Source organism: Syzygium oleosum, unplaced genomic scaffold (genome assembly GCF_021117445.2).
Source record: "Syzygium oleosum isolate NSW1041296 unplaced genomic scaffold, Sole_v2.1 Sole_v2.08, whole genome shotgun sequence".
In the NCBI taxonomy this organism is placed as follows: domain Eukaryota; kingdom Viridiplantae; phylum Streptophyta; class Magnoliopsida; order Myrtales; family Myrtaceae; genus Syzygium; species Syzygium oleosum.
In genome coordinates, this window is record NW_026607492.1 from 6,333,541 (window position 1) to 6,355,447 (window position 21,907).

General features: G+C 39.9%; 3 protein-coding genes and 1 non-coding gene across 6 annotated transcripts; all 4 read right to left on the bottom strand.

Moving 5' to 3' along the window:
* Positions 1–3,010: 3,010 nt before the first annotated feature.
* LOC115683814 (bZIP transcription factor 2-like) lies at positions 3,011–4,271 on the bottom strand. The gene has a single exon (XM_030608433.2). The coding sequence runs from the start codon at positions 3,703–3,705 to the stop codon at positions 3,214–3,216; it is 492 nt and encodes a 163-aa protein (XP_030464293.1). The 5' UTR covers positions 3,706–4,271; the 3' UTR covers positions 3,011–3,213.
* Positions 4,272–11,859: 7,588 nt separating this feature from the next.
* Positions 11,860–11,931, bottom strand: TRNAH-GUG (transfer RNA histidin (anticodon GUG)). Its single transcript has one exon. It is a non-coding gene; the product is annotated as a tRNA-His (tRNA).
* A 710-nt stretch (positions 11,932–12,641) lies between these two features.
* On the bottom strand, positions 12,642–17,977 carry LOC115687057 (phosphatidylinositol/phosphatidylcholine transfer protein SFH12). 2 transcript variants are annotated; one of them, XM_030612532.2, is made up of 15 exons: positions 17,824–17,977; positions 17,420–17,515; positions 16,850–17,102; positions 16,287–16,386; positions 15,857–16,123; positions 15,679–15,756; positions 15,458–15,559; positions 15,320–15,369; positions 15,144–15,243; positions 14,941–15,033; positions 14,698–14,772; positions 14,128–14,251; positions 13,430–13,830; positions 12,987–13,061; positions 12,642–12,873 (listed from the first exon to the last, which is right to left on the bottom strand). In XM_030612532.2, exons 2-15 carry the CDS (start codon positions 17,445–17,447, stop codon positions 12,862–12,864), a joined length of 1,758 nt encoding a protein of 585 aa, XP_030468392.1. In that variant the 5' UTR covers positions 17,448–17,515; positions 17,824–17,977; the 3' UTR covers positions 12,642–12,861. The 2 variants fall into 2 exon arrangements, with proteins under 2 accessions (XP_030468392.1, XP_056169625.1); XM_056313650.1 differs by lacking the exon at positions 17,824–17,977 and adding an exon at positions 17,654–17,672.
* Positions 17,978–19,301: 1,324 nt separating this feature from the next.
* On the bottom strand, positions 19,302–21,558 carry LOC115686967 (thioredoxin domain-containing protein PLP3B). 2 transcript variants are annotated; one of them, XM_030612409.2, is made up of 9 exons: positions 21,404–21,558; positions 21,165–21,273; positions 20,726–20,800; positions 20,574–20,621; positions 20,337–20,479; positions 20,160–20,232; positions 19,997–20,058; positions 19,715–19,812; positions 19,302–19,607 (listed from the first exon to the last, which is right to left on the bottom strand). In XM_030612409.2, the coding sequence occupies exons 2-9, from the start codon at positions 21,246–21,248 to the stop codon at positions 19,498–19,500; spliced, it is 693 nt and encodes a 230-aa protein (XP_030468269.1). In that variant the 5' UTR covers positions 21,249–21,273; positions 21,404–21,558; the 3' UTR covers positions 19,302–19,497. The 2 variants fall into 2 exon arrangements, with proteins under 2 accessions (XP_030468269.1, XP_056169829.1); XM_056313854.1 differs by having other exon boundaries at positions 21,400–21,550.
* Between the last annotated feature and the right edge of the window lie 349 nt (positions 21,559–21,907).

Consider the following 21,907-nt stretch of genomic DNA (forward strand, 5'->3'; position numbering starts at 1 on the left):
GCCAGTGGTGGCGGGAGGCGGCAATAGCGAGTGGCAAGGAGGTAACCGGCTAGTAGCAAGGGCAAGCGATAAGAAGATTTTTTATTTCTCATTTCTGTTCCAGAAATAGAAAAGTAATTTTTTTTTACTTCTGATTTCTGTTCCAAACTTATTTCTGGAATAGAAATTTGTTCCAGAAATAGAAAAATGAAATTGCGTTACCAAATGGATTTATGTTCCAAACCTATTCCCGGGAACAGAAAATAGAAAAACAGAGAAATAGAAATGTTACCATGCGGGCCTTAAGTGCCAAAATTCTTGAAAGCATTTACTCAAGTATCGGAAATCCGACATGATATAGCACTTATGGTGAACGTTTTTTAAAAACTTATGATATTCAAGTGATCGATTAAAAAGTTATATAGAACTCAAGTGATCAGGAAAAAGTTATGGCCCATACATAAATTATAGCACTCAAATGATCGAAAAAAAGGTTATGGCACTCAAGTGAGAGCCGTACGAAAGTTATGATACTTGTGATATCATTTTTCCTATTATTTTGATTAGTGATCGGGATCCTTTGTGGTTGGGAAGACAAATTTTACATGGTAAAGTTACCTCCCTGACCAAAATACCCTCATCATTTGAGGTACTAACACAACAAACCACACATCCTAAGATAACATCCCCTCCTCCTTCCTTCTCTCCCTCTCTTAGTTGAGCTGTGCTAGTTCACACCATTGAGCCGTTGTCCTGTTTGCATCGCCATTGCAACTTCATTGCAATGTCATTGCTTTGTCTCTGTGCCTCCTTGTTGTTACCATTTTGCTCATCAGGCTGCTTCGAGTTCAATCTCACATCCTCTACATCGATGTCACAGGAGGAGGGTTGGTTGCCTATGGCCAAGCTATGCCAAATTTGGTGTCGCTTGAGCTTAGTGAGGACGGGATTAGGATCAGCGACATAGGATAGGGCATAGCGGACCTAACCCAACCTGCAACGGGCTCGATGGAGAGGAGAAAGGAGATTGAGAGAGAGATTTCGGTTAGGAACTTGTGGACTAGCCGACTGGGAGCATAAGAGAATCTATCGCATTAGCAAGCGGTGGAGGTCGAGGATAGGGTCTGCTCCATCTTCAAATAGAGGCTAGAACAATTGTGACTTGTCTTGGGTTAATACCATTAAGAATATCAAATTGGTACCTCATGGCACATTTATCTCGAACTAAATTTTGTCTTACCAAAAAACCCAAACCACCTGTTAGGATGGCACAGCAGAAACCTGATATCTTTCACTAAGGGAGATTATCAAGAGGGAGCTTAAGTCCGAACCTGTTAACATATCCAGTTGGGCCCACCTTTACTCAAAAGCTTAACCCAATGAGTTATTGACCAACTAGGATATATTAACTGCATTACATTACACCAATTTTTCACGTGCATCCTAATAATCTTCCTCTCACATGTGAGCTCCACCTTAATTCAAGATATAAAGTCTTGCCACCGAGCTTGCATTGTTACACCACAATGTCCACAGCACGGAAATTACGCCCAACTTCATCCACCAAGCATTGTAACAAACCACATTGGCTCTGATACCAATTTGTTAGGAGCGTACAGTAAAAGCCCAATACCTTTTGCTTGGGGAGATCACCAAGAGTGAACTTAAGTCCGAACTTATTAACATATTCAATTGGATCCGCATTCACTCAAAAGCTTATTCCAATAAATCATGGGCCAACTAGGATATATTAACTACTCTACATTACACCAATTTTTCGATGTGGGATTTTTTTAACATAATTTACACGTGCATCCTAACACCACCCTTGACCCAGATCTACTTTCTATAGTTGTTTGTTTAATATCTCATTAAAACGCGTGCCAAGACATGCGGCATACATGTCTTGACACTATGCATTTTAATAGATGGTAGATTTAAGTTTGGATTTTTTATTAGACAAAAATTAGTTTGGGGTAAATGGGATATGAAGTACCAATTTGGAATTTTTGTGAGATGAAAATTAATCTAGGTAAGATGTTTCATGGGAATACTAATTTGCAAATTTTTATGGTATTTTTTTGGTAGAAAGAAATATTCATTACTCAAAAGGATATATGAAAAGCGTACAACAAGCGGGGGCGGGGAGGGTTATACCAACTCAAACCTTCCTCCATGACCGAAGGTTGAATAAGACAATGGGGAGAGACAAGAGAGACGGGAACGGGAGAGATGGGAATGATTTTATTATCCTGGTATTAACCCATTGGTTTTTGGGAGTAGTGCTAAAATGGGACGAGGAAACATATAAAAAGGAGAAAGAAAAATGTGAAAAAGAGAAAATAGGAGCAACCGATTTGGGCCATGTATTAGCTCAACGACTGATATTTATCTAAGTGGGGTGAAATTTATTTCTCAATTCGATCAGGCTAGATTATACTCGTGATCGATTAAGCCAAGATTCAATGAGTTCAAACTCTACTCAACCAGATGTCGAGTAGCTTGAGCTTGAGTATAATTCATACAAGTTAGTCTTGATTAATCATTGATCTGAGCCCGAGTGACCTGCAAGTCGCTTGACTCAATTCACCCCTACCTATAAAATTCTTTATATTATGAGTCAGTCCATCAAGAAGAGAACAACAACGCATGCTTCTATTTAACAAATTTCATGTTGGCATAAGGCTTGAATAGGACAGTATTCTTCAGCTTTGTTAGGAACTGGACGACCTTAGGGTTCTCTCAACGCTTATATCATAATGAGTGAATTCTCTTAAAGTCTCGTATATAGAATCTTACGTATACAGTACAGCCAAAGGTAATAAACTCGCGGTTGATTTGATGGTCTATTTTTCGTAATGACGATTATTTTGTCGGCAAGAGACCGATTGAAAGACCCTGTTAAAATAATAGAACTTATTTTTATTTAATATAACACGGAATTACAGCGGGGACCACTTGCATCGCGCTAATGACACATTATCAACTTAACAATAATCCATCTTAAGGGCCTAAAATATACATCATCAGCTAATAATGATCCATCTTACAGGCCTAATATATCCCCAGTAGCCAGATTTTCTCGACCAACAGACGAAAAAAGAAAGAAGAAAAACGGTAAGAAAATGGAACCATCCAGCAGCTAAAATCTCTCTTGATCTTCGTCCCTCGAACCACAGAGTCTTTGACTCCAACCAGCCGCACATCCATCAGTCAACCACACCCATTTTCGCATCAGTACATCAGGATGTCGGCCGGAGCCATGACGGGCGGATTCATCCACGCCGACGCGTTCCACGAGTTCATGAATCCGTCGTCGCCACCGAGCACCTCCGCTTGGTCGTCGGTCTCGAAGAGCAAGCTCGTGGAATGGACGTAAGTGATGATCTCGTTCAGCGATTGCAGCCTGTTGCTCAGCTCCGCCGCCTGGGCGCTGAGGACGGAGTTCTCGGCCTCGATGCTCAGGTAGAGCTGGCTCGTCACGTTCAGGCTCTGCAGGATCTGGGCGTTCTCGCCCCTGAGCTGCCCAACCTGGGCCATGAGGTCGTCCAGGTGCTTCTGCTTCCGCATCCGCGAGCGGCGGGCGGACTCGCGGTTCGAGATCATCCGCTTCCGCTTCCGCTGGTCCATGATCTGGTTCTGCTCCTGCACGCACCCCTCGGAGCCCGAGTTCTGGAGCGCAAAGGAGGACGACCCGGAAGACGCTCCCGTGCTGGAAGAAGCCATGACCACAATACAAACAGCACAACACTGGCAACCAGGAACAAAAAAAAAGGACAAAAAAAAAAAAACTACAGCCCGGAAACTAGGATAAAGCACGCAGGAAAGACTACAAGGCGAGTTCTATCGAAGCGTTCAGGGTTGGAAGAGGAGCGGAGGGAGCGCGTTCATGAGAAAACGTAGAACCAGTAGAGGAAGACGACGGAGAAGGATTGAACGAGGTGGGTCCTGCGGCGGAGGGTGGAGTTGACCATAAAACCCAAGAGGAGGATCTCGCTGAGCACGGGAGACGTCATGAGTCCCGGAGCATCAAGAACCGCAGCGTCTTTAGGGTAAGCATGAAAACAATCGGGATGGAGGAGCAGGGTTCTCGAACAGAGTTTCGGCTTCTCTGCACGGGCAAGGAACGGAGGAGAGCAGGGCGAGAAAGCAAAGAAACAGAGCAACGGGAAGGAAGGCGCAGAGGAAGAAGAAGGAAGGAAGAAGGAAGAAGAAGGAGAGGCCAGAACAGGGGGAAGAAGCTAAGGCGGAGGAGGAGAAGGAGAAGGAGAAGGAGAAGAGGTTTTCTGAAGGAATGGGCGGTAGATTTTATAAGGGGAGATGGGTGGAAAAATGACGGAGAAATTTTGTTGGCTGCTGAATGGAGGAATAATAAACAAATGAAAAAAACTGAAAAGCTCTGGGGGAATCTTTTTTTTGTTTTAATTTTTATTTTCGGAAGGGGAAAATTATTGTTTAAGCTAGGGCTGATGAAGAAGTTGGACGGCCATGCATCATTGATTATTTTATTTTCGCCATTATAAAACGTATCCCAATAGACTTCAAAGTCATGAAAGCACAAGAAAGGTGAAGGATCATGCCTTGCTAGATCGGTCCAAATTTTTGTCACCATTAAATTGGTGTCGCGACGGGCCATCTTTCATACTTAGGAAAATGATGTTAGGCTCTGTTTGTTTCGTGAAAAACGAATGATTTAAAAAATATTTTTCTTAAAAATGATTGTTTGTATCGTTTGGAATAATTGGTTAATGAATGATATTCTCATTATCGTCAATAATATGTGTTAAATATTTTTGTGGATGACGAAAATGTTTTTCATTAATCCGATTTTGTAAATTAATACAAGCGATTATTTTTAGAAAAATATTTTCCAATCATTTATTTTTTATGAAATAAATGAAACATTATTCTAGGACGTGTTTACGTCGGAAAATTGCACGTTTCATCTAAACAAAAATATCATTACGAGGAAAAAATCTTAGCAAACCAACTGTCCATAATTTAGGGGGTACAGTCATTGGTCGTGATGTGATGCCGATTAGACATGACTTTATATGGTTGGTTGTGCACTGTAAATTTATTCGGAGTGTTTTTTTTTATTTATCATTTTGCAAAATCATGCTGTTCACTTGATTATTTGTTAAAGACTATAACAACTTAAAATTTTTAAGAAGTATAATTATTGAAGCGTAAAGTTATATTTAATTGTTTCATAATTTTCAGAAACTCAAAAATACTTTTCCCTTTTTTCAAACTTTTAGGATGAAAAATAGAAAGTGCTGACAAAATAAATTTTATCAGACAAAAAAGTGTAGACCAATGATAATATTTATTTTCGCAAAGTACATTTATTTGCGTGCCGGTGCACGCGGCACGAGGAGAAGAGACTCTTTCTCTCTCTCTCTCTCCATATTTTTAACTGCCAGATGAGCAGCCCGGAGTGGGAGTTACCGTTTCGGCAGTTAACCGCGCGCTTTTACAGGGGGGCAAAAGTGGAAACAGAGAAGGCGCGTATCCACGTGGCGGAGTCCTGTTGGCTTACGCGGGAGCGAAGGACCAATGGAAGTCGTTGAGACGCTTTAATAACTCGCGACGAGGAGCACCGGATGAAAAATCCACAGTGCGATCTTTCAAAGTTTCAACCGTACAAGGAGCAGGTGCGCGGTGTCGGGTGCCCCGAGGAGGTGGGCCCCGGTCGCAGTGCCCCTGCGACTACCGTACTGGCCGTGGCCAGGAAATGTTGTCCGATTCGATCAGAACCGTTCATCACGTGGATCCGATTGAGGTTTTTCAATTTCACGATCTTTGCATCTTTTTTTTATTCTATTGTTTATTCTATTTTCCATGAGAGAGTTGCCCCTATGATGGTAAAAAACTTCTTTACTTATGATTATGTTGGACATCACATGAATCACAATTGTTCATAATCATGGGTACTGTACCGTATGAATGTTGTATATATTTTTTTTTGGGTCAAAAGATGTCGTTTAATTAATTGAATGACTATAATATGCGGTCGCTTCGATCTCGAATTTGTGCAAAAAAATTCGCCACGTGTGGAACATGGAGAGTATTATTGTATGAATTGGGTGCATGCATGATGTGATTATATAAGTTGTTACATCACACAACATAATTTTATCGAGTTGATCAAGTTTCTTAAATATTTTTTGACATGGCTACATTTATATGTCTATTTAGTATTTGTACTTGTAGGTCTAGAGTTGGTAAGGGTCATCGAAATACAGGTTGGGGATTCTTTGCCCCATTGAGTACTCCAATCACGTGTAATATTCACCATATCATGAAAGATGTTAGGATGGGGATATGATGAAATTCATATGAAGTGGACATTTGTTGCGATTTAGTGAATAGGATAGGCGATGACAGTGCCATTTGAGGTAGAGGATCCTCATGTTAGGATATAGAATTGATCTCGAATAATGTTGTCCAGCGATTTGAATATTAACGTCATTGGTTATTTTACTAGTAACATATCAAATACAACATATCTGAGCATTGAAATTCATGATTAAGATGTGGATTTGCAGAATTCACATGAAGTGAACATTTGTCGCGATTTGGTGAATAAGATAGGTTGATGACTATACCATTCAATATCATTTAGGGTAGTGGTCCTCATTCCAATATGTAGATTTTAGCGTGGCCGGTCATTTACTCAATATTAACAACATATCGGAGACGACATACCTAAACTTCCAATTGCTCGTACTTCCCTTTTTCCATCGAGGTACGGAATTTCCATTTACATACATCTTGGAAATCTATTATTCTTTCATCCTATATATTGAGCTTGTACTCTCAAGACTTTCTTCAATGATCTTACCAACCTTCTATCATGATGAAGAAAGGAGAATATGAACTCAATACTGATCCAAGTCCAATCCTCTCAAAACTTTCAAATAAATTAATGAATTGATTGCTTTGTGTGTGTGCCAACCCTCGGTGTGATAGTGATCTTGAGCTATTATAGTGAAGATTAGTGCTCTAGTATTTTAGCAAGAAAACTTTCTAATATGAGGTATATTTGTTAGATAGTGCTCAGTAACTCTCACAATATTAGAAAGTCCAACCCAAAATCTGAAACCTGATAGACGAAGGGATATAAATGCATATAAGGCTCCGTTTGTTTTGCCGAAAATGAAATATTCGAAAAACATTTTCTAAAAAAATAATCGCTTGTATCTCCTACAAAAATGAATAAACGAATAATTTTTTTACCATCCATGAAAATGTTTAAATATAGATTGTTGTCATTAATAAATATATATGTCATCAACTAATTATTTCAAGCGATGCAAGAGATTATTTTAAAAAAAATGTTCTTTTAATATCATTAATTTTTCGCGAAATAAATGAAGCTTAAGGCTCATCAAAACTCCAGAAATAAACGATGTGGAATATTTTAACGTACAATATTATAGTTCTTTGTGCACATACGATACAAATTGCAGATTATGAATCCTACCCCACGTCCTAGCGTGCTATAGTGCTCCAAGCACGAAATACAGTCCACTAAAATTCAATGCGCCTTGTCAAAATGGCCTTCGGTCATCTTTCCACATGTAGGTGTCAACAGATACACCTTTCTCTTTCTCTTTCTCTCTTTCTCTCTCTCTCTTCTCTTTCTAGGAAGGTGGGTTTTAATATCAGTGAAAGAATTTCTTTTTTTTCATGTTTTCTTCAATTGAAAGTGATTGGGATGTAGGATTCCACGTAGATGGCTTTTCATTATTTTTTTGGTTATATATAAATCAAGGTTTTGATGCGGAAGAATATGCATTTTCCTGTGAACACTTCATGACAAATAAGTAAAATAATCCCACTTGTAAAAACTCATCTCACACCTTAAAAAAAGAGAGAGAAAAAGTCATATTTTAAATCGAGAATGAATAGGATGTAAATTATGGAAAAAAATAAATAAATTATGATGCAAATATCAAAAGTCTGAAAAGAAAATGGAGCGCCTTCTATACTTAACATATGTTCCATATCAGGAATTCTCAATATAAATACTTTAAAGCGCACTATTCCAACTCACTACCGAAAAGTGTTTGGAAAAAAAAAAAAACTCACCACTACACATATATTTAGGGCAAAAACTCAATTTATCTTCCATAGGGGGGAGAAATATCACCTCCCACCAAGGCAAAGCCCACCCATTTACGTCAAAAGCATATTTTAAAACTCCATACCAATTTTGATCTTGTGGCTTACGTAGTGCACAATGAGTATCGACTATGACCACATACTTTTTAAGGTTGGGTCGTGTAGGTTGTTCTAGAGCAATCTCACTATTTTGTATTACAGTCTAGGGAGACGGATCTTGAGATCTGACTATCAGAAGATACATGAAACTGATTTAATCCAAACTTTTGGCCTGTGTAAATGGTCTTATTTCAGAGCGATTTGCTAACGGTTGATGGGATTCGAATATGCGATTTCTAGTTCCTGAGCTAGAAATCCTCCAACGACTCAATGTACTGCCCTGACTCTGGGGGTTGAGCAATCTCGCTAGTGACTATGGTCAACAAGAATATTCGAACTATTTTCATATAATTAACTCGAAATTGGGTGGGAAGAAGAGGCATACAGAAAATACAAAGTCCAGCACAGCTCCTGAAGAGACGTAATTTAGGGTTTCAGAAGCAGGGTGAGATATGATCACCTTGCAACAATCCATATTACGTTTGACAATAACAAGTGGATGATGGAAAGTCCATCAAGAAGACCACTTTGCTTATTTCACAAAACAAATGAGGAAGAAGGGAATCGGTGCACGGTTTCGTGCTCTTTCCCCCTTTTTCTTTGTCATCTTTTTCTTTATGTGAGCAAATCAAATTATGATTTTTCCTGTGTCCACATCAGATCTGCTTTTGCATGCATAAGCATATGACCAAAATACAGTTTGCCTTTATTTTTTTAATTTATCTAACAATAGATTGGAGAGAATATACTATACAATCCCTTATTTCTGATTCTCTACATGTTATTATAGTCTACCATGTCTATCGATTCTAGTTTTTTTGTTTTTTTTTCTCGGAAAATAACAGTTGTTTTAAGGGCAAGGGCATCATAGATATCGGATGAAACTCTCCTAAGTCATCGTAACTCGATTTCAGTCGTAGATGGACGAATAGAGCAAGAATGAGAATTCGCCGTAACTTTATCTATGTATGAAGTGGTAGCTTGATTACGAAGTAAGAACTTCATTGGATAATGACTTTAATATGCTTAAATACTAAGGTGATATAACAAATTCATTATGTGCCACCACCTTCTACTACCTCACTTGTCTATAAAAAAAGAAAACTCAAAAGAAACATTGCATGCCTAGCATTAGTTTATCTTGGACGGGTCCATCGCAATTATTGATAATTCGTCATAGCAGGCGAGACTACATATTCGATAATGGACCTTCCGCGGGTACGAAAGTGTATATCTCGACCCCAACGTGATATGTGACGTCAAGATCATGGTGTGCCTAGGGCACTTTCTCGCGTTGCCTTAGCTCGGTGGCAAATATTGAGTTAATGAGGTCCACATGCCATTAAAGAAAATGACTTTGGGTTGAATCCTATCTCATTGCATTCGTACATTGCCAAAAGCGATTGAAAAGCAGCCGACTGGGGTTGAATTGAATCGAATCGAATTGAATCCTTTTTCTCAACTTTACAGTCTTGTTCCTTCACATGGACCCACCCTTGCCCAAAGGTGCAGATTTGAAGGATAGAAAGTGAAATCACTAGCACGTGCTCAATAAAAATTTAAGCTTTTTAATCTCCTTTTTCCCCCCTTTTATTGGCCAAAGAGTTAAAGTTGGTAAGTTTCATTCAATTATATATATTTTCAGATAGACTAAGAGGGTCAAAGTTCTTGAATACATCCCCCATTGACCATAGAATGGTTCATTCAATAACCTCGGCCACAAATGCCACGGGCAATGAAGAACTAAAGTCATAGCTAAAGTGGTGGGCGAATGATATGAGCATGTGCGTATAATCAGTACTTTCCTATGCTACCATCTTTTATCAGTTGCTAATACTTGACTGCTGCTCTACTTATCTAATCTATGCATGTATAGAATACCCTTCTTTTTTTCCTTTTTGGCAAAATTGAATAGTAGTTTTTAGGAAGCGTCTATGAAGTCCCGACCCTCGTTTCTTTCATACAATTTCTGTTCAAATGTTGATAGACGGACGTGATCACGATTGTCGATGATGATGAGTCTCCCGCGGGTTTCGACTCTTACATAATATATGATACAAGCAATCATCATTGGTTTGAATCACCACCATTCGCTCGCTATTAACCGCACAAATCACGATAATCTCATTTCGGGGTAATTGTGAAGGGTAAACGGACACTTACATCTATTGCTGGAAAAAGGTTGATTTTAGGGCAGAAAATGAATTATTAAACACAGCCTACATAGAAACCCATTTTTCTAAAGGGTTGCCTACAGAAGGAAAAGAAAATCATATCCTATCATTATAATTTTTTGGGTAAAGGTGCATGCACGGATTGCATCTTTAATATAGTCATATAAAAACAGCAAAACATCATGCTTTGTCTGCAAGATGTCGGCTCTAGCATGATGATTGAAGCCCACTGATTGATCTTCACAGAAAGGATGAGGAAAATGCCAACCGCCCCCTTAAGAGAAGTCTCTTTCTTTCTTCCTTCTAAAAATTTTCTATGAAAGACAAAATTTTCTCTCTTCTTTTCCTAGGAAAACATGGGAAAAAAGAGTGATGTGGATCATATACAGAAGAGGGCCAGCTTAGTGGATTTATTAATAGGAAGAAAGCTACTAAAACACGCGATTAATTCGAAGTGGGCCTTCGAAATCGATGGACTCCGGCTGATAAGCAATTTGAAACCCTTGAAATATTATTTCCCTGCTTTTTAAAATCATACCCGAATCAAAGCGGCGAGCGTAGGTTTCACTGACTAGTTCTGACGTTACCGATTTATATGTTACCGTGATCAGACATGGGCGATTCGGGTCAATGTTTTCTTGAACGAGGGTGTTTCGGGAGTTTCGTTTTGAACCCTTTTTTTGTCCGCTTTGCTGTCTAATGATCCCGAGTTTATATGGTTTCAACTTGGCGATAACTTGTGTAAGCGGTCGTTGTATCGCTTAAATTCTTTTTCTTTTTGTCTTCGAAGCGACCGGATGTGCTATGTATTCCACTTGCAATATGGGAACACTGGAGATACGGATGAGGAAGACCTCAAAAGTAAATTGTCAACTTCGGATGAATCCAAAAGGAAATTAGGAACCCACCTTCTTTGACTTTTCACACAAACACGCACGCACACACAAATACTTTGGCAAATGCTTGACGCAGCCATTTCACTCAAATCAACATCCGTGTTCATTTGGATATTTTCGTGCCCCACCAATTAAAAAAGGGGGAATTGGCCACTAACTTTAAAGAGCAAATTGTCGAGTGTTTGAGCCACTTTCCATCATTCATCACTCGGAAATTGAAGGACAAGAGGCTTTACCACTTGCATGATCATGTCGGATATTGTGCATAGGACAAAGCCATCCGTGCAATGCAAATAAAATGTTTGATGGGAGGATAGTGATCCTCTTATTGTGAAAAATAAGATCAAATTTACTCAATTTTCCCTCTTTCGAATCGTGAAGCATCACCGTCACCGAGAAGTATTATAATTAGTAATGCGTCGTGATTTTTAGAGAATAAACGACTTGATCACAACATAAAGCATATGAGAGATGATAAGACACATCGCGCAAGGTATTCAATCCAATAGAAAATGAAAGGTGAAAAATAAAATAAACTTAATTGAAGCAAAAGTAGATGTGAAACGAAAAAAGAGAGGAAATGTGGCTGCTGGGATTCGAGCCCAGGTCTCCACGGCCACAACGTGGAATTCTAACCACTAAACTACAGCCACTATTTGTGCCCGAGATTTATCAACTTTTTAATTTATTCATAAAAATAATCACATGATGCAGTTTATCTTCTTAGTTTTCTCTAACAGAAGGTGGGAGACTTTTTTAACCTTGTTCTTGAACGAGATAATTTTTCAGGCCAGTTTGTACGTACCGTTAGTTCCTCGCTGATATTGTCATTTCGTGACGAGTTTAAAGTCTTTCCGGTGAGATCGGAATCTGATTAGTGAGATTACCAGGAGATACCGGCAAACACGACAGGGGAATATAAGTTTTTCAAACCATTGGCATGGGAAACAAGAAGACATGGTGCCCGTAACTTCTTGGTTTCTTGACTTGACCCGTAGAAAAACCGAGCACATATACTTCCGATGTACGTTAGCCGACGGACCGACATATCCTTCCTCTAATGATTCGCATTTAGAAATCAAATTAAGGTAGATCAACAAAAAGTTTCCTTCAACTGGTAGTCAACTCTGGATTCAGAGGAAATAGTTTCCCTTCATTTCTACTGATTTGCAACCTGTCCATTTCCTCTCTCGCTTCACTTGAATCCACGAAAACACAGCCTTAAGATGCATGATCTCCAAGTGGCAATGGAAAGGTTACTAGTTCAATTCATAACTCTTGATCTCTCGAATCTCTCCCTCACATGACGGAGGAGGAAATTGTTTAGTATCCGATAAAATAACCGCGGAGTTGGAGCGGTCCGTTGCCAGGAAAACAAGCGCAAACAGATCTTCCACATCATATATACACCAGATAGTGAAAGCCCTTGCAATGTTTAATAGTTTGTAGAACAATTTTATAGGAAACTGTTTTAGGAAAAAGACTGGGAATTTCAGGATGGCCTTGAAAACTCTGAACATAACCCAACCACCACTTTTGGGATCACCAGCAATCTCCCCGGGGGGGCATTCAGTGTCTCTCCCTTACCAGCCAAACTGCATCAGAGACAAAAACAAAGCAAAAAGAATTCAGATTGTGAAGCATCTTCACTCAGTGGTACTTAATTACACAATCATGGAGGAAGTAAAAAAGACGCGGTTGGTCTTACCAGCGACTTCTTCTTTTTCTTTTTCTCGATGTAGTCCAGGAGCTCCTGCTGTCGGCCAATTGCATCGTCCAGAGCCTGGACAAGCAACAGAACATGTGGCTTTTTTGACAACTTACAATTGAATTTGCCCATCCAGCTAGAGAAATATAAATCAGTGAACTGATTTCAAGAATTTACATGGCCATTCGAATCCTTGCAGCTCATTATGACCGTGAACTTTTCAAAAGAATCTCTTTTTTGAAGAACTCTTACTCATGGGCAAAGCCAGGATGCTTAGACAGTGATACATTTGGAGGAATGTTAATACATCAAATCGATAAAACTTCATTTTCAAGTTCAAACTATTTGCACTTCCAATCATTGTGCATGGGAGATGGCAAGTTAAAACTGTTCTAATAAAGTGTTGTATTGACCGTTCGGCCGTTGTGTCGAAATGTACTAACCTTCTTGGTTGCCGTAAGCTCTTGCTCCAATGTGCTGACCCTGCTTATTGCAGCATCCAACATTTCCTGCTTCTCCACAGGCATGGCAGCGGGCTTCATGTTCAGGACAGTGACCTTCTCCTCCAACTCGGCCATGCGCTTCAACATCGTGAAGTAGTCGGAAGAAGAGATAGGTGGCGGAGCGAACTCAGAGTAGTGCAGCTGGCTCTTAACCATGTTGTCGGTATAGTAGTCTGCGCTAGAGTACAAGGTAGCATCAGTGACCTTCTTGGGCATGTTGCGCGTCATTCTAATGACGGTGGCGACGCCCATGACCACTGTCATTAGGCCGGAGAAAAGATGAGAGCTAAAGCCTTCAGGTTTGGGGGCCTTGTGAGGATCAGCCATGGCAAAGTGATTTCCTGATGCAGCATGAAGAAAACACAGATCAGGGGGACAAGAACAAATAAAAAGAATAGTATATGGGTCACTTCATTTCTCAAAAGGCTGGGAAGATTCATTGGTGCAACATACTATGTGTAACAGGTAGGACAGAAATTGGAGGGATCTATGCACAAACTATTGAAGAATCGTCTTTGATCAAGAGGCAGTTAAGTAACTATTGAAGACTTGCCTTTGATCAAGAGGCAGTTAAGTAACTAACTTAATAAAGAATAAGATGTGTCAGGAGGCAGGCGGAAAAAGAGGTATAGATGTACCTATTGGAAGTGCCAATTTATCATCATGCGCAAACTTTTCCCAAGTCGCAACGACGCTTTTATCGACCACTGGGACAAAATCCTCACGCCTGAAAGATTTCTTGCAATTTTGGCCATTGTAGACCTGCAAAAACTCGTGTTTAAGAAAGTTGGAAATAGCAAAATCTGTTAAATGTGGATACACGAGGAAAATGAAAGGGAATAGAACGAACACTTTTATGGCTAAAAGAGACCACTGGAAGGACTATTTGGAGGCAAGGCAGTGATTACAGATAGCCTCGCCGGGCTAATTTGTGTACATAAGGGGAGCGAAAATATAGAAATAAAAAAAAAAGCTTGCTTCCTTAAAGCTTTTTGTCTAAACAAACGAATCTTGTTGAGTCGAAAAAGACTTTGAAACGTCATGCAGGCCATCGTAGTTTCTTACTTTGCTTCTTAATTTTATGAATGGACTGAAACAAGAACACAGCTGTAAGCTAGAAAGTGGTTGCCAAGCTATGACAACACTCTCGTGTGCCTTATACTTGCTAATCTATTCATTCTGAAGGTTAATAAGCCAGCTGGACGTACTTCTTCAACGATAGGAGACAGATGGGGAGGTTGAGGTCGCATGTCCACAGCATCGGAATTGGGGTGATCACATCCCTGTAGAAGTTAGCAACAAATCTCAGCAAGGAAACAAATGAAATAAAGACTGCAAAAAATGACCTCACAATTAGAAAGAAGTTACTATGGTACCCATCATGCCACAGTACAAAAGGTACATACATGGTTAGACAAAGAAAAATAATGAGATTAAGAAAGAAGGCGAACCTTGGCATTTGCCATCTCATCCTCAGAGATTGTCTTCTCATCAGAACCAGTGGTTGATTTCTTTCGGCACATGTGATCGCCATTTTGAACCATCTGCAAAGCGTGCAGCTAAGTGAGATTCAGTCGAAGACTGAAGCTGCAGAATTCAACAAACCGACACGTATGAACAACAAAGATTTGAAAAGCGAGTTGTTCTGGGGGACCTTCATTATCTCTTGGTCCTTCCATGGGCCTTTATCAGAAAGCATACAACCACCCTGGTCTGAACAAGTACAAGTGCCTCCCAAGAATTCTGGCAACTCGCTGCCGAACGTTCGAAGAAAAATAATCAGGATAACGTGTGGCAAAACAAAAAGAGAAAGCACAATTATAGGCTTACCTTGCATCAATTATTTCAAGCAACTTGCTCTGGTACTTGTTACCAAGGACCTGGCATGAGTGTGGATTCTTGTTAATTCAAGTCTTCCATGTAAGTCTAATTGCTCAAACATATATGATGCACATAGAACGCGCTTACATGAATCTTAGCCGTGGTCTTTGGATCAAGGAAAGACTTAACAGTGTTCCACAACATTCTAAAGCCGGAACCCGCATTGATAATGAACATCCGGTTCAAGGTCTGCAGTGCAGATTTGACATGTTGTCGCATCATGTGAAGTTAAAGAACCGATAGCTAGCAAAGATTAACAGCTAACACTCGATAGCAAGTTGCCTGATAAGGTAAGAGTGATGTAGTACCTCGGGGTAATTGTCACCGTCAATCTTCTGAAGGCGAGTGACAAGGTCCCTGGCGGCTTTATTGAAGTTTTTAAGCCCCTGCAGAGTTAACAAATTCTAAGAGAACGCCCTTGTGACAAGCAACTAATTTTCTTTCAGTAACATGAAAACCTTTGTTTATGATCGCTTTTTGGCTTACCACTCCCTGCACATCCAATATTGTAGTGCTTTGATCGATGTGCTTCTTTGCTGCTATGGAACAAGCTGGGAATTTCACAGCAAAGATCCTCTCAAACTCCCGAACATGGTATTTCACATAACGCTCCATGGTCGTGACTTGCATCAGCTTTGTGGCATCCACTTGACCGAGTCTCTCAATATACACGGGCCGACCTTCCTTATCTACACCATGATGCCCTTGGGGATAGTACTTGAGGACTTCATTAATCTCTTCGAATTCGAATTCCTGACAATTAAACAGGAATTAGCATAAATAAATTGCAACTCAAGGATATGCTGACTCTCATGACAGGAAACCAGACTCGTGACGAAAATGAGCGTGTCTACGTATTGAGGCATCATTCGTAGAGAGACTCTTTAGCTTCAACAACAGTTCCTGCAACAATTACCTCTAAGATGGTGTCGGCACCGAATTCTTCCCTCCACTGGATCATGTTGGCCCACATTTGCTTTGATTTCTCGATGTCAAACTTCCTGGCCTTCAAGAACCTACAGTATGAGGGTCTAAATTGTTAATTAAAAGCACATTTCTCCATATATTTATCCGTGTTCTATGTGTGATTTAGGAAAATAGGAAAATCACTTCCACTCTTCGATTTTTTCTACATGAATCTATGAGAGTTTGCTCGCTGATGTCTCAGTACTAATTGCTAACAGGGACCTCTGTCGAGGAATCAACAATTAGAACTTAAAGAAGCACTAAACCATATTCACGGTATCTTAGCACACCAGATACAGTGACTGGTCAGCACAATCATATGTATTTTTGGCATAGGCAACAGTGAAAACAAAATAGACATCCCTAATAAGTTACCGGAGCATCATGTATCATATATCACACATACACAGCACAACACAACACAAAAAAAATATCAGTTAAAACAAACTCATGTTTTTGCTCCTCACGTGACAGCTACTTATGTATTCACAAGCCAAACTGAAAATGAGGTACCGGAGCATCATGTGGTAATCGTCATGCTTTGACGGTAGGAGTTCCTCCAGTATCAGAGCTTGACGGAAAGCATCGACAGCTTGCAACTCTTCAGCATCGTGCTCATCCTCGATGTCAACGGACATGACTTTGCTGCTCCTCCTACCCTTCTTGGTCAAAGAATGCCTGAACTTGTTGGAGGCATTGATAGCTTTCTTCTTGAAAGATGCAATCTTGTTCTTCTCATGATGTTCGACATCATGTCTCTCATCAGCTGCATATTGATAACAATAGGAGCAGAAAACCATCAGAAATTCTATTCTGAGTCCGTAAGAACAGTCGGAATATGTCCCGCAATATGCGAGACGTAGCTACCCAAGAGTTCACCAAGATTTCATGCGACGAGTTACGACGTAAACAGTACTTCAGCTTTCAGTACTTTCTTTTCTTTTTAGGGTATGGATCAATATGCTAGTAGTTCTTGTATATGTTAGAATATAACAGGCCATACTAATCTCTCGAATCTTGAATGCCGATGCATTAAAGCAACCGCAAATAAATGAAGTCACGAATCATAGAGGAAAGCATTACCCGGTTTGGGAGATAGTGGTCCCGACATGGTACTGCTTGTTTCTATTTCGCCTCGATGAATGCCGATGCCAGGACCTTGAATGCCTAATCAATTATCTGCATACGCCCCGAAGAAACAAGTTACGAAGGGAAAACAAATCTGCAAACGTTAGACAGCTACCCGAAACACACGAAATTACACAATCAACTTCCACCATAACAAGACATGCCACGGTTGATGCAGGGTTCGGATACCAATTGCGATTGCATTGGATAACATCCGCAAATGCATCACAAGCCAACACGAATTGTCAGCTCTACGTTGCAACAAGAATCCTAGCTCGAAGCCACCCCGACACGAATCGCAATTCGAATATCTTTAAAACAAATGAATCAAATGAAATTCATGGCTGAAGAAGGCGTACCTAATCCAAAAGGGCAAGAACAGAAAGCAGGTGAAGAATGGGTTATAATTTTTTCGCTCTTTTTTTGGGGGGGATGGTGCTCTTGGAGGGGCAGAGGATTTTGAGGAAGAAGAGAGAGCACGGCCTCACGATTTTCCAGTGGAGCGGAGCGGTTTTCGGACATGACGTGTTACAACAGATAGAAAAATGGAGACTTTCCGAGTTCGCGCAGTGTCATGCGAATTCGAAGGCCATTCTGTTCAACACATATTTGACATCATGTGGAAGTTTGAACGACTCCATCGACGTCTTTCCCATTTTTCCCGGGAAAATTCTGTCTCCCCATCTCTTTTGAGTGTTGACTTTGACTCCACTTAGATTCAAAATAGGAATAATGACATAAATAATCTCCGAATTTTGGCTCAACGTGCAATTTGATCTTTAAATCTTTTAATTTATTTAATGTGGTCTATGAACTTTGGGTACATGTTCAAACTAGTCCCTGAACTATATGAAAATGTTTAATATTGTACATGAATTTATATTAATAGAAAGATAATATTGACCATTTTCATATATTCTAGGGATTAGTTTGAACATATATCAAAAGTTCAAATATTATATTGAACAAATTAAAAGTTCAAAGACTATGTTGCACATTGGATCAAAATTCAGAGACCATTAATGTAATTTTCCCATTCAAATACTTTGCAACTTTCAATAATTCTTGCAAAAGAATTGCTTTGGTTTCGTGGAACTCTTCAGAGAGAACCGGTTGTGAAGATTAAACCCTTGCCCTACTCTTTTATGCCGGGCAGACATAAATCTCAAAGAAATTATTTATACTTTAGCATTTATTTCATTTATGCAAGGCAGATGTATAGCTGATATAGGATCTTGTGGAATGGGATTTGATTCTACAGGCGGTTCGGTACGAACAAAGAAATTTCAAACAAAGGGATCGGAACTCGCCATAATAAAGGAGAGAAAAACAAGCATCTTACCAGATAATATCATTATTAAATGAAACCCAACTCGTAAGAAGACGATTCTTCTTGAAGCGAGGATCTATCGTTCTTCATTCTATTCATAGCGCATTCTTTGATTATCTTTTCTCTAGTGCTAAAAGAAGTGAGAAAATAGTTTCTTCGGATTCTTAGGAAAGAAAGGAGTTCGTTTTTTGCTAATCCTGTCTTTCGTTTTCAAATCAAGCGACGTCTTGAATTATGGTGGAAACGTAAACAAGCAAAGCACAAACCAACGTCAATGCAAGTTATATATAAGTACATTTCTCAGCTAAGTTAGGGCTGCAAAATTTGTTCAAGTCTCAATTCACTATTCATGATATCTTGATTGAAGGTGTCCCAGGCACATAAGTTATGTGATCCAAAAACTAGAGCAATTGCAGGTGACTGCATTTTTTTTTTTTTGATCTGCATTTGAATGGTAACATATGTGACATAGTTAGTTATACAGGCATGTGGTATGGAAGCTACAAAGATTCAAGAAAAAGCTGCATTTGGTTTTCTTTTCTAGTCAGATACAGAATCAAGCTTCAAACTTTCAGGAAATGCATGTCGACTGCATTTAAATGGTGAAAACAGGATAGCAAACAAAAATGAGAACAATTATACAACATGCGCCGGTGAAAGCTACAAGATCTTCGAGAAAAGAGCTGGAATTTGCTTTCCAGTTTTAGTCAGAATCGGAATCTGGATCCACAGAAGATCTCACAGATCTGTGCCTATTCTCCAGACATTCATTATCTTCATTGACTACATCATCCTTCTTCTCACTTACTATGCCTGTATGTCAACAAGCATTTAATATCAAATTCATGCATGTGCCTGCATGAGTGCGCGAGAGAGAGAGAGAGAGAGAGAGAGAGAGAGAGAGAGAGAGAGAGAGAGACCTTTCTTAATCAGAAGAGCTTCCAGTGCCCTTGTAGAAAAATCATCTTTCCCTCCAAGATCTTGAAATCCCACTAGTCTATCTACTGCGATCCCTTTCCTGAAATGAGAACGAAAGAAAATCTCGAGCTTAACATTTCATCTTAGGGGAAACATGAACAGAGTGACTCTGGATCACCTCAAGCTTCAATAACAGTAAATATCCAAAATAGAAGCAAACAAGTTGCACACACTGATGAATAACTGAATACAAACATAGCAGAAATATATATCTAAGCCCTGACCTGAAAAGTATGACGCAAGGCAATGTTTTGACTCCTAGTTTGGCCACGAAAAAGGGCGCATTCTGCATCACAGCTAACAGCGGCAATTAGCACTCTCATTTCATTGCTTTTGGGATAACTTCTATGCCAAAGTTTCAACGAATCAATCTGAAGGAAAACTAACCTCTGCATCGAGCTTGATGAACTTGGTATCCAAATGCTTTGAAGGAAGAGTCTTCAGATGCTTATCCATTATTCTGTGAAGGCATTACCCAAGTATAAACACGTAAGCAATTGAGCACCAAGCAAACACCAAGACTAAAATACTCGTAAGTGAGGAAGAATATTCTAGTGACATTACTTGCAACGGTAAAACTCTCGGTGATAAAAGTGACAGATCACTTTTTCACTCCTGGTGACTTCGCCCAAGAAATCGCCCTCGGTTATCTCCCTGTATTCGCCATGACCCTGCTGCTTCAATGCTTGGCGCTTCTCAGCTTCTTTCTGTTCCACCAGAAAAGAAAAACAAAAAGTGAAACTGACAAATCTACCACCGATAATTCATATTTACAACTCACAAGTAGGAAAATGTTCTCACCTTGAGGGCAGCAATCCGATCAGCATGCAATTTTTCCAGTTCAGGATCCTGTCGTCATAAGGCGATATTAGAACTAGAGAGTAGAAACAATGGTACAAGCATATGCTTACGAATTTACATGTAAAGGATCATAACAAAAGATCCAAACTCACATCCATCAACTCATCAAGATCAACCTCCTGGTGGGTAGAAGTGGAAGTTTGAGCTTTTTGTTGGGCTAGTACCTCCTGTGAAAAATCAGTACATGGTCAAGCACAACACATAGAAAAAACGAATGTACAAAAGGCTATAGCTTACAATTGAACTTTCAAAGCCTTTCACAAAAACAGTAAGAATGGAAAGTAAAGAAGAAGAAAAATCAATCCAATCTAGCTCATAATACGAGTTGCTGCACAATCAAATCCAATCTCAACAGTCACTATATTAAAAAGGAGCAATCCCAGCAACAGCAATAGACAGTCATTGCAAATTTCCCAGCTTTCCGCAAATTCGAAGCACAGAACCGAAAATCTCGACATGCCCAGAAAATTACACGAACAGAAGAGCAAAAGAAAACGAACCCAGATGCTAAAAAGTTCAAAAAAACCGCACCTTTTGATAATCGCGAGCGGCGGCAGCCATTACATTCCCAAATGCCAAGTTGGAGAGAGTGGATTTGACTGCATCCGGGTCCATCTCGCCTCTCGTCTCCCTGGAAAACCTGAATCGATCGACACTGATCAGACGAACGGGCAAGGAAAAGATTTCACGGGAAAGGCAAGAGAACGAATCGAGGGGGCAGGATCATTCGAAGCCTCGAAAAGACGGAGGTCGAGATCGCGTTCACCGACCGGCGAGCTGGATCGGCTGGATCGGGAGAGGCCTCGTTTCCGCCACAGGTTTCGAGATCGAAGGGCGGAGCAGAAGAAAAACTTTGCGAATTTCGAAAGCACTCGTTCCCACGAGGAAGAGAAGCGGAAAATCACGGCGACCTGATTGGCGAGAACCGGAGGACGTGAGAAGGGAATACGGGGCGGTTCGCACCGGTCTAGAATCATGTCAGGCCGTTTGCAGTTGCACGCTTTGGTACATGAATGGGCCGGGCCCAAAAAGCGGTTCACGTCATTGTGAATTTGCATACGTTGGATTTAGACTCTTCTACTATTTTCTTTTTATTTAGGGCAAATGTTACAAAAAAATCCCAAACTATACCCACTGTGATATAAATACCCTTAATCTTTTTTGTGTTACCAAAAAACCTAAATTTGCATACTGTGACATATGTACCCTCAACTTTTATTTTGTGTCACGAAAAAACCCAAGCTTATACATTTATGACATATATACTTTTTATT